The 13,274-nt window shown below is 36.6% G+C and overlaps 1 protein-coding gene across 3 annotated transcripts in view; it reads right to left on the bottom strand.

Moving 5' to 3' along the window:
• GRID2 (glutamate ionotropic receptor delta type subunit 2) overlaps positions 1–13,274 on the bottom strand; it is a 1,273,704-nt gene that overhangs the window by 352,200 nt on the left and 908,230 nt on the right. For all 3 annotated transcript variants that reach the window (XM_040967041.1, XM_040967039.1, XM_040967040.1), the window contains one exon: positions 10,051–10,152. In XM_040967041.1, coding sequence (XP_040822975.1) covers positions 10,051–10,152 — 102 coding nt within the window. The remainder of the gene's footprint in view (positions 1–10,050; positions 10,153–13,274) is intronic.

Genomic DNA, 13,274 nt, shown 5'->3' with positions numbered 1-13,274 from the left:
AACCTACTCCCTAGCTCTACAAACTTATCTACTCTTGACATTTCATGTAAATGGTGTGGCATAACAGGTAAACCATTATAATTAGTTCTTTTATTTAGCATGTTTCCAAGTTTTATCCATTATGTTCCAAGTTACTGGAAAAAAATCTGTATCACTTCAAATTGATATCAGCAATATATAAGTTGTCTGGTTTCTGCATAGCCTTACCAATACTTGTTTTAATTTGGTTTTTTCATTGTAGCTGGTCTAGTGGGTTACATGTGATGATTCATAGTGATTTTGTTACCATTTCTATGACCATGAGCAGCATTTCCAATATTTATTGGTCATTTGTCTGTTTTGAAGAACGTTTTATTTTTATTGATTTATTTTTACTTCCGGTATTAAATTGTACTAGTTGGCTTTATATGCTAATGGCAAGGTCCATATCAGATATTTCTGAAGATGTTCAATTTCTCAGTTGTTTGATTTGTGTAGTTTGGGTAGCTTTGCTTATGGCACCCCTCACCCTGCCACTCCACCTGTGAGAATGTCCAGGAACTGTGTTCACAGCCACAGTGCTATTCACTGTATTTTAATTGTAGTGTTATTTCACAGAAATTGCAACACTGTAGTGTGACTTTTGAGTTATTTGATCTAATATCTGCTGGGTGTTTCCTTAGCTAGAGTCGTCATACATCCAGAAGCCCCAAACTAAGCTTTGTTCTTCCTTTAATTCTTCCAAATGATGTGTGCAGACATAGCTATGGAAGCCACCAGGCTTGCCTGGGTCTCCCTTATCATCTGCTGCCTCTGAGAGTTTGTCCAGGGGAATCAAGCTCTCCCTTTACTTGCCAAACTCTACCTCTGCTTCCGGGTTTAAGAGGTGCATAGGACAAGACCATAAGAACACTTAAACTTCCACATAGAAGTTGGAGCGGGCAGGTATATGTGAAAAATGCTGAATATTTTCAAGTAGCAAAGACTTGAAAAGCACCTAGCAAAACTCTTAAGCAGGGCATTTCAGGGTATAACAAGAGTTTATAATTATATTTTAATGTACTGTTTATGTAAAGCCATTTTGGAACCAAATAAAATGATTATTACACAAAACTTAGAGATTGTGGAAGATCATAGTGTGGGTGTTTTGTATTTTAGCACTAGGTATTTTTCATTCATTATTCCTCCAGGCAGCAACGGCTTCACTGGCAGAGCAGTGGGATTCTTATTAGCAGATTTTCGCACTGTCGTACCAGTGACAGGGCCCAAAACACGATTCTGCAGTTTGTATTTGCTTGCCTACCTCAGGGCCCTCTGAAGTTTCATGACAATGATGAATTATACTTTCATAATCACTTAGGCCTACTTATTTTCTGTTCTTTCTTCTAGTTGATTTACATATCCAAGTTCTGTTGTGGAGATACATACAGAAAAACTATATAGTTTGCTACTGCCTTTCCTACAGTTTTAACCACTTAATGTCACAATAGCCATTCATGGTCACTTTTATGGAAAAATTGAATTTCAAACTAGCTTCTTGGCTTCCACAAATTAAAGGATCTGTGAAGCAGAAAAGCTGGGACATTTTCTTTTTCTTTCTTCCTTTTTTAAACTGCAACCCCCAGTGCTCTTTGCAGTTTGTAGCAAAAAGTTTGGCAGGAAAAGTGTGTTGAGGAAAAGACACTAAGTAGACCTAAGCTGAATGACTCTCAATAATAAAATTAATTGCATGTCATTCATTTTCTTAGCAAAAGTCGTTAAGAGGAAAGCAAGCACACTGCTTGACTTCACACTGATGTAGAAAAATAACAACCGAAACTTTGTCTTTTCTTGTAATTTAACAAAGTGAAGAAGTGGTGTGTTCATCGCTTAGAATGTCCCTCAATGTAAAAACAACCTTTTCCATTTTTCTATAAGCAGGTTAAATTCTTGAAATTCCTAAATAATCACAATATGAGAAAGAAAAAAATGTGTATACTCAGTGTCATGAATCTATACAATTGCATTTCACGCCTTTCTTTTTTCTCTTTACCTGTTTCCCTGAAGTGATAGGACCTCCTGCTTCCCACAGATTGTGAGAAGAAAAATTTTGAAGCATCAGTTCATGTGGAAATTAAAACATTGTGAAATAGAGAAGGGAAAAAAGAGACTTCTTATGAAGCCAAGAGATAATTAAATGATTCTATATATTGGGCAGCTTCTAATCAAATATGGCTATGCTATAAAGTAATGCAGGACATTCTTGAGGTTTTCAATTTTAAAAATTCTATTCCTTAATCTTGAAAACACATACACATTTGGACTTAGAGAGAATAGGCCATGTCTTTTTCTAATATCCACTATGTCAAAAGATTTAATGGCTAACTACTTTGAAAATGAAAACATTAGTGCTTTCTATCCTTGTTACTTAATGTAGAATATTAAGTGGTAAACAAAAATACTGCTCTTTTATAGGATGATGGCTGCTCAAAACAAACAGACCAAGATTCTGTTCATTCTAATTTTAGAACTTAATAATATAATATGGCTGCTATTTGCATCTTGTTCTATTGCCACATTCCTCCTGTGAGACACACAGGATATTCTGAATGGTTTTTCATATTTGCTGGGCTGCAACTCTGACAGTGTTTTCTGATCTCCCCAGCCCAGCTATTCATTGCTGTCTGTATTTCATTTGGCAGTTTTCCCCAATAGATTTCACAGCAGATGACAGCAGTGGCTGTGTCTATTTTTCTTACCTTTGCATCCCTAGCACCTATCAAACTGAGTAATGTAGCGGGGATGCTGAGTGAATAATGCTAATTTGGGCCAACCAATAAATGGGGCCTTAAGGAGCAGCAGTGGTAACACCCACAGGGCACTTAAGATTAAATTCTCAGAAAGATGGCAGTAAAAGATAAGATGATTTTGGTGAAATAAAACTGGAAATCCATATCTGCTTTACTAATTTGTAATAGTAAGAACTTCCCATGAACTATTTTCAGAATCTCTGTAAATGGCATGGCAAGTGTGACCAGGACTATGTCAAGACAGAAAAAATATCATCGAAAACTGTAAAAATTAGAGGATATTGATGCTGTGGGGACATTGTATGCTTTGGTGGTAAGAATGGACCAGTGAAGGTATTTGTGCAGTTTCGTATGTCTGAGAAACCTAAGTGTTATTTAGAAACAATAAAATCACAGGGCTTATTACTTAGTGGCAATGGGTACTCAATAATCTAGCTACACTGACTCAGTTCACCAGTATATAACAAGAAGAAGAGAACTTAGGAATGAAATACCACAACCAAATAAAAGAGATCCTTTATTATGTTTTTGGAAATTGAAACTTGGTGGATGGAAAAGACCAAGAAATGCTAATAGCACCAGCTCTGGCACTGGCTTGTGGCCACTTCTGTTCTGATTTTTATAATCACATATAGAATCCTTTATTTTCTATTTTGCCCTTCCTTTTCTTTTTCCTTCTTTTTTGCTTTTCCATGTATACACACATTCATCTTCAGAATACCAGAATATTTTAATTTGTTCATTTATTATAGAGCTATATGTATATTCCATATATTATAACTGAAGTCAACAGTCTACCTTATTGATACTTACTTTTAAGTGGGTAAGCCCAACATTAGCAAAATTACTAACTAGATATTTCATAATATTTATGGAAAATGAAAAATGAATATGTGAAAAATTTTAAAGTCCATGCATAGTTTTCTCATGCATCCATCTTCTCATGATTTTGCTGTATATCCCTGATTCATCTATTTCAAAAATTTCTGTATCAACATTATTTCCTAAATATTGCATTTACTCATTGGAGTGATGGAGAAGCAGAGAAAGACAAAGAAACACACACACACACACACACACACACTATACTGTACGCATCTACTAACTCCCTTTCATTTGCCTGTAGTGACTCATGCTTGCAGGTAAAGCTGGGACCCAGAAACTTGATTCAGGGCTCCCAACTACTTGGGAGACCCAACTGCCTGAGTGACAATCACTGCTCCCAAGGTCTCATCTGACAAAAGCTGGAGAGAGGAACTGCATCTGTGTATCAAACCAGGCACTTGCACATAAGACAAACCTTTCTCAGCCAGTAGGTCAGGTGCCTATCCTGCAAGCTGATATTTTTTTCTTTTTTCTTTTTATTCTAGCATCCACGAACATTCTGAAGTACCTTAAACAGATGGAGTTACAATGAGTTGTGAGGAAAAGAACACACAGAAACGGGGAGTGCGATTGGTTCCTATACCCATGAAGTTGGTCCCAGTGCCCTTGGTTTTGTAAGAAAAAATAGTATCATCTGTCCTATGCTTGTGAAAGTACATGAACTCTCTTTCAACTTTTGTTTCTATAAAATGTATTTAATTCTAAGTCCTGCAGACACAGGTCCTGTTTTCTGATAGTTTAGGAGCTGTATTTTATCTATCTTTGCCTCTCTGAAATTTAGAATGATCATTAACCTACAATACATGTTCTACAAAAAGCTTTTGAGTCAAGTCTTATACTTTAGACATGCCTCTAATCATAATACTTTACCTCTCAGGTAACATGTGAATTTTTCTGAAGACATGCTTATTTGAAAGAACTACAAAGAGAGGAGCAGAAGAAAGAGGAGGAGGAGGAACAGGGGAGGGAGGGAGACAGAGGAAGAAAGAGGGAGAGAGAGGAGGAGAGAGGGAGGGAGGGAGGGAGAGAGAATCTTCCACCTATTTCCACATACGGGCTCATTCTCCAGATGGCTGCGATGGTCAGGTTTGGGTAAACCAACACATTTTTAAGTGTGTTAAACATGCTAACTCAGTATGCTGCTATGGGCTGCATCCAGGCAAATATTCCATTCCCACGTAGTTACTCAGGTTAACCTGCTCCATGGACAACACAGATTTTTGACTTTACTTTGAGTGGTAGCGGTTTAACGTAAATTTTATGTATTTTCCACTTACATTCTTCCATGACTCTAGAAACGGTTTAAATGTTAAGCATTATTTTTCCTCATTGTTGCTACTGACCCATTCAACTGACTTCATCTACTATCGATATTTCTTTTGGGGGAAATTTTTTCAGCAGTCTTTCTCTTTGTGATGACTTATTGCTAAGTATTTTTAAAAGTAACTCTAGGAATGTCCAATAACTTCATTTTGTGACAATATCATATATTTAAAATATTTCATTACTATATGTATGGTTTTACCTAATACTAATAAAGACAAAAATGTTGCTAATTGTAATCACAAGTAGCAATTGAAACGCCATAATTTCAGCGATCTTAAAATATCAAAGAAAAACTATCACATTTTGCCATAAAATTCTAGCCATGCACAAGTATTTATAGAAAGTTAATAGAATTATTTTTGTGGTATTAGGCCAATTCAATGTATAACTAGATTGCATCCGTTCAAGAATATTTTGAATGCTTTGGAAGACATCCTATAAAAATGAAATTCCCCGAAGTTGGGATCTTTGTATTGTCTTTTTTGAAAGAGCTAAGGCGAAGGGAGTGCGTGAGTGAGAGAGAGAGAGAGAGAGAGAATGAATGAATGAATGAACAGTGAGGAGCATCAGTCTTTCATCTGCTGTTTTACTCCCCATATGGCTAACACAGCTGGGGCAGGGCCAGGCTGAAGACTGGAGTTGGAAACGTCACCTAGGTTTACCACATGGCTCACAACATACCACGCCAGCCTCCTTTGTGTTTTATATTCCTTCAGTATCTAGATGGTGCTCAGCTCAATGACCAGTTCTCAAGTTTATATGTGAAGGAATGTTTCCGTAGAGATGCCATGTGTTTGGTTTAATCCAACCAAATCAGGCAAAGAATGAGTGTCTTTCAAACATCAATTTGTGTTTTTCAGGTGCATTGTTCTTTGTGCTGTAGTTTTCCGTGCCTTTCTTTTCATTTGTGGTTATGTAAGCCTTATGAGTATAACTCAGCCATGTTTCCGCTAACTTTTTCACAAATGATCATGAACACAGACACCTGAATGGCATGATTTGGCTACTATGGCTATTGAAATTTATAGAATCAAGGAAATCAAATGAGGAAAATAAAATCCTCCACATGCAGTTGTGCTAATATGAACATACTCAAAAATTTTATGAAAAAAGTAGGAAAATACAATATAAACATTTATTTTGGAACCTAAACATTTAAAATTTTTGCATAACTATTTGTAATGCATAGTTCACATATGTTTTTAAGTACTTATGGTCCACTTCTTAAGAAATAGAACTGAACAGGGAAAATATAAAGAGAGTGATGAACAGGGACATAAGATATGGAGATTACTTTTTATTTATTTTTTTCATTCTTTTTCTTTCAATTTGGAGAGATGTTACTGGGTTTTAGTGATGGCTAAATATAAAGTTGTCTATAAATGATGTCATTTAAAAAATGCTTCATCACCAGACCAGCAACATGCAACCTTCACATCTCAACAGTTAAACAAGATTTAACTGGAGCCTAACATGAGTTCGTTCTGATCTGGAAGGCACAGGGTTGGAGTGGTGAGGACAAGGCTTCTAAAATCAGGATCTGTGAACCTGCAGCCTATCTCTGGCTCCTGTTAGCTGTATGAACATGCACATTTAATTAGGCTATTCAGGCGTTTTTTACTCTTCAATTGCCTAATGTAATTAGCACAGATCTTGTAGGGATTCTAAGGATTAAATAAGTAAACATATAAAAGCTTCTTATAATAGGTCCTAACAAATGATAGGCACCGGTGCTTGTTTCTTAGCTTCCCCATCCAAATAGTTAAGGCCATAGTTGGGATTAACTTTCTAATCTGTGTCCTGGAGAGCTGATCTACACACTCTTGGATATTTGTAATGAGAAATGGAGAGACAAAAAAGATTAGAATATCTCCTATTTACATTTCTTCTCTGATTGTAGCTTTAGCAATGATTTTGCATCTTCATTCCCTTAGCGTACTTGAGTTCACAGCTCCCATATCCCTAGATCTCTCCCCTGTGGTGCTGGCTATTGCCAGGTTTGGGAATAATGTTGCTACCTCACAGCCCATCTGTCTATGTGGAATTCAAAACATCCTATTAATCAAAATGCTGGTGCATCAGCACACATTCTTGATTGCTTGAAGTATCTTCACATCACTGTTAATAATCTCTGTGTTTAGCTCTCTTCAGCAAACCATTAATGAAACTATTTCTTTGACCCTGGAGCCACAAACAACACAGTGCTGAGTAATTTAGTTTAATATAAGTATTAGATTATTTCCTTCAAGTAAGTAATAGTGGGGTTTCTAAGATCATTAACAGTGATAGGAAGTAGAGTTTCAAAGATCAATTTTATTAGCTTGTGTGTAATTGATGGCATAAATCTCCAAGATGTGCAAGTGGAGAGAGCTGGGAATAGATGTCAGTTGTAGTAGAATGCGAGCCAAAACATCTTACCCAGGGGATTTCATCCATGGGCTCTTATTTTTTTCTTTTCTGGAAAGTGTTGTAAGTAAATACTCAAAATACAAAGGGATCATGGTTAGGTGGCCAAATTTAGTCCAACACAGACCAACCTAGTTCTAGCTTTTAGCAGGGTAAAAAATTTAAGATTTTGGAGTTGATGGTTAGACTGAGCAAACAGAAGGTCACAATCTGTTTTCATTCACTATTTAAGTGTGGAAATGAATTTAAAATAATTGTCACTACAAAGCTCTCCCAATAAAACGCACTTTCACTGTATTCAGAGTTAGGTATTTCCAACTCATATGTGAAATAAAATCTTAAAGACACAGAAGGAATGAAGAGGGTATAATGTGTTGCTAAGAGGAAGGGGTTCTGTGATGTAGACTCAGAATTCCTGGATTTGAATTCCAACTCTGGCCACTACTAATTATATGAGTTCCCACCAACTTTTTCCCCATATGAATTTCTCAGTTTCTTTTTCCATTACTGGAAAGTCATAATATAACTGTCTTCTGAAAACACTCTGAGAACGAAATAACGTAATACATTCAAAGGATTTAGGGCAGTAGATTCATAGAGTATACATGCACATCTTTATATATAGGGTCATACAGAAGGCACATCACCTTAAGATTGGAAGTACTCATAATATAATTATGTATAAAACAATCAATAACCAGGAATAAAGTATAAGCACCAGAAAATGTAGAGTGTATGACCATTTACATGTCTTTTCATGGATAATACTCAGATTCTACTTTTAAGACAACAAATTATGCTGAGCCTATTTAATTTATGGTAAACAATGAACAAACAGAAACACCTGATGTTACAAATTTAAATGATTTACTTAATATAAAGTGGTGAGTACTCTCCAATATACTCTGTATTAGTCCACCTTTCATTGCAACAACATACCTGAGGATACCATGTTTACACAGAGCGAAATGTTTATTTAGCTCACCATAATGGAGATTCATGCTCAAGATGGATTCAAGATATTATATAGGGCAGTGGTAACCAACCAAAACAGTTTGTGGTACAGAAGCAGAGAAGGTCAATGAAACAGAATTTGAACCCCAGAAGGGAACCCGCACATACACAACCAACTAGTCTTCAAAAAGAAAACTGAAAACAATGCAGGGAAATTGTTATTTTCTTCAACAAATACTGTTGGAACAAATGGATATCCATTTGCAGAAACAATAATAATAAAAAAAAACCTCCACCTTTAATCTTATATAAAAATTAATTCTAAATAGATCAAGGACCTAAATGTGTCACCAAAGACCATCAAATTAGTTACAGGAAACATTGGAAGCACACCACATGATATAGGAGTAGGCAAAAACTTAGAGAAGTCACCAAAATCATAGACAAAGTCAAAATAAACAAATGGGACTACATCAAGTAAGTAGCTCCTGTACAGCAAGGCAACAAAGCAATCAACAACAAAGCAATCAACAGAATGGCAGAAAATCTTTGCAAACTACACAACAGATAAGGGACTAATATCCAGAATTTACAAATAGATTCAGAAGTTCAACAGCAGCAAAACAACCACCATGTTAAGAAATGGTTGAAGAAAATGAGCAGGTATTTTTCAAAATAACAAATCCAAGACTAATTATGCTCAGACTCCCTAGCTATTAGGGATGTACAGTAAAAATTACATTGAGGTTCCACTTAACTCCAGTGACAATGGCTACATACACAAATCAACTAACAACAATCAGTGGACAAGTGCAGGAAAAGGTACAGTATAGAGAGTGCTAAGACAACTGAAAATTGATCTATAGTATGATCCAGCTACCCTACCCCTGAGAATATATCCAAAAGAAGTGAGATCTGTATATGAGAAAGTATGCTGCAGCCCCATATTTAAAATAGCACAATCCACAATATCAAAAACATGGAAATACCCCAGATGCCACTGAAAGAGGAATGGATAAAGAAACTGTGGCACATCTATTTTATGGGATACTACTATCTATTAAAAAGAACAAAGTTCTACCATTTGCAACAAAATGGTCCGAACTAGAGGCCATTCTGCTAAATGAAATAATCAGTCTCAAAAGGACAAATATGTTTTCTCTGATGTAAGACAACATTCATAATACAAAACAAAATAGATACATAGGTGAACATCTATAAACAGATTTTCATAGTTGAACTGTGTAACAGAGATTAGCATACTGGGAAGTGAAGGTACACTAAAATATGCATCTCCTAAAAATAAGGAGGAGTGTCAATGAAACTGTAAAATATACCTCAACAATATGATACTAAATTTTCTAGCTTTGTCTATACCTACAATGCCATGGTACACTTAAATAACAGAATGCTAAACTTGTAATGGTTACTAAAGGACTATACTACTGTAATAATATGGGGGAAGTTGGTAGGGAGTATGGAATGGGAATGGATGGAGGGAAGGTACTGGGAATCCCTATACCTACAAACGATATCATGGGAATCAATAATAAAATAATCATGGGATATCATGGGAATCAATAATAAAAATGTTTAAGTGTCTTAGAAAGTATAGTCTGAATTTGCAGAATGTTCTCTTAGGATTATATACAATGAAATGGAGGATAGGTAACCTCTAGAATCAAAAGAACATGGCTCAGCCAAGACTTACCAAAACAGTCACCACACGTAGAACCACACCACGCATGTTATTCTCCAATTTTTTGTCAGTCAGTGATCCATTCAGGCCTGTGACGGGATTCCAGCACCCAAGCTGAAAGATCAAAATGCTTTGGTGAGTTTTTGGGACCAAGCAACTCTGATCACTTCTACAGCCATCACAGAAAACTGCATACGATATTTTTGGGATAATTGGCATAGCAAAAGTCTTTCACAGGTTTTTTCTATTTTAATAACAAATGAAGCAATTATCAACGCCATTTCCTGCTTTCCCATATCATTCTATAGCATATGGCAGTGCCCAACATGCTTTACAAGGCTCACTGAGGACATCTGACTTAATGAGAAGTTATATGTACCCAGTAATTCGGCCCAGGAAAGCACTAATTGGAAAAATAATAGCCCGGATAATTCCAACATAACATCTGTTCTAATATATCAATGACTGAACACATTAAGACTTTTTTATAGTGTCATAAATTTTATTTGATGTTATACTACTTTTACTGGGGAAGGGGGATTGTAATATTTTTGTAATGGTTAAATGAGTAAGTTACTTGAGAGAAAATTCCGTATGTTTTCAAAAGAGTCATAGTATATAAAATACTATGCTTTTCCCCCTTTTCTTTCAGTGAAATCATTTTTGTCACATGTGGGCAGTAGTCTTTTCTTGTGGGTTGAGAAAATTCTCTGTTCTTCACTCTGTAAAATACCGGTTTATTTTTGTTTCTTTATGTAGTTCTTATCTGTTATGAGGGTCACCCGTTTAAAAATTCCCACCTTGAAATCTCAGTGGGGTAACAACGGAGGGCTCTCAGTCAGATCTACGGAGCCATGAAAGAGATGATGAGAATGATAAAAGCCCAAGGAGCAAAACTGCACAGGGACTGTTGGCCTGCTATTAATCCTAATACAAACTCCATGAGCCTCCACACTTGGGAGCCTATTCTGCAACTACACTTAAAATCTGTGCGAGACCTGCTGTCATATTTGGAGACTATTTTGATTAACTGTGTGATTGCAGAGGAACCTGGTTGTTTGTGCTGGTTCTTCCCGATGACTATGACTGACATCCCTGAAATGCATTTTGCCCATGGCTTCCAAAGTCATCCACATACTGGCAAACATCTCATAAATACATAATTTAGGTACTTTTTATTGAGACTTAAGTTTCTCTTTGAGCTCCCCACAAGGTGTTTAATTAAGAAAACTAAATGCATACAGTATATCTTAAGAGGAAATCACAATATAATCAACAAAGCCCACTTTTTCTTTATTAAAATAATTTGGAAAAGGCTGCTAATTGTTGGTTACAACTGTAAAAGCGCATTAAATTCATCCTATGATATGTCATTCTTAGTTACATAAAAAGGATAATGAGAACTTAGATCCAATTAGCAAATCCAAATGTGTTGAAAGTCTAATTATCAGAGATATTGTAATTCTCTTGCCAAATTTTAAAGCTTATGAAATTTCTTTTAAGGTTTATTCTCTTCTGAGGTCAACCTAAGTCCATCCTCAATTTCTCTCCTTGATGTACATTTGTTTTCTAATTGCTTCCTCACAAGGATTTTATTTTCCTAAACGAAACAATGTTAGAGAAATTATTTACAACATTAAGTGAAGAGCTAAGTTTCTAATGCACTTTGCACACATTTCACAATCATTTCATTAAAGTGTAAACTCAACCAGCAGCTTTCAGGCCATAATGTTTCCGATGATGAGTGTGTCTAAGTTGTCACAGCACATGCTGAGATAGCTTTCTGTCTTCTAAGTTCTCTTGGAGAGCAGTGAACCCATGGTCACTTTGCCGGCATTAGTGACATCTATGAATAGTCAAAATATTTACCACAGGATTGACAGGTTGATTTGTTGAACAGTTTGTTTCAAAAAAACATCAAGACAAATGCTTAAAATATAGAAATTCCATCTTCTGAATCAGGTCATTCTTGGAATACTTAGATTCTAAAACATTTAACTGTGTGGGATTTTTAAATAACAGAAAATATTTGCATAGGGAGGATAGATAAACATATTTGTATCTTTAGTCATGAACAGTGATTTCAACATTATTAAGACTATTTTTTTATGAACAGACATTTAAAAATATTTTTATTATATTTCTGACAATGTTTACATAGTTAATTAGGGTAAAAAGGTTCAAGGGCTATAGGAAAGTGGGTAACACTATTATTTCCATATTGTTTCCTTCATGTTTAAAGGGGGTATTAAGGGAGAAGGCCCACCCAATTTCCCACCCTCCCCAGGTCCCGGATGTAGGGCATGCTCTGAGGTTGTTGCTCAAGTGGTTTTGATAGTTCACCAGTTATAAATCACTGCCAATCTTGCCACTCCAAGCACTAGGTGGTCTTTGAAGAATCCACCAATTGACATAGTCCATCATAAAGTCTCCGTTTTCCCTGTATTTCGCTGCCAGCATATAGCTGAGATGGTTGATGGACCTGTTCTGTCTTCTCTCTTTTCTTGGTTAGGGTTCTGAGTCCAGCATTTCGACTGGGGAGATACCCAAAGAAACTTTGTCTGAGGTGTTCTCGGACCAGATTCTTGTATGTACTAGCAAGTACAGGGCCTGGTTCAGACCATCGTCCTGATCAGCTGGTGTTTGCAATTGCTGGGTTGATTCTGTTTTCAGTCCCACCTTCCATTGGAACCAATGGGTGTTTCAGTCCAGCCTGGTTCTGCCCAGCACATACTCGGCGCTCGCATAAATAAGTGTGAGCTGCAGCCTAGTTGGAGAGACCCACGATAACCCCACCCAGGCCCACAATAACCCCACCCAGGCCCGCCTCCTACCCTGGTTTGCCAGTATGTGTGGCAGTAGTCAAATCTGTCCCACAGCCCATTCCTCCTGAGCCCCTGTCCTGGTTAATAAGACTATTTTTAAAAATTTATTTTGCTGATGTTTTTACATAGTTGATTAGGGTGGAAAAGGCTGAGGATCAGAGGAACATAGGTGAAACCATTGTTTTCAAATTTTCTTTTTCTTCTTCTTGTGTCTGGGGGAAGAGAGGAGATAAGGGGAGAAGCTGCACAGAGAAGCTCCCCAGTGCCCTGCAATAGGGAATGGCCACCTCATGTCATCCCAGGGTCCCCCAGTGTGGAGCGTACTCTGAGGGTTCTGCGCAAATGATTTTGATAGTTCTGAAAAGCTGTCAATGTCACTATTCCATTAGACCATTTATTATATTTTGTCTT

This window comes from Ochotona curzoniae, unplaced genomic scaffold, assembly GCF_017591425.1.
Source record: "Ochotona curzoniae isolate NIBS_2020 unplaced genomic scaffold, NIBS_Ocur_1.0 scaffold_4506, whole genome shotgun sequence".
NCBI classification, from domain to species: Eukaryota; Metazoa; Chordata; class Mammalia; order Lagomorpha; family Ochotonidae; genus Ochotona; species Ochotona curzoniae.
The sequence above is the reverse complement of the archived record's forward strand: the minus strand, read 5'-3'. Positions and strand labels throughout refer to the sequence as shown.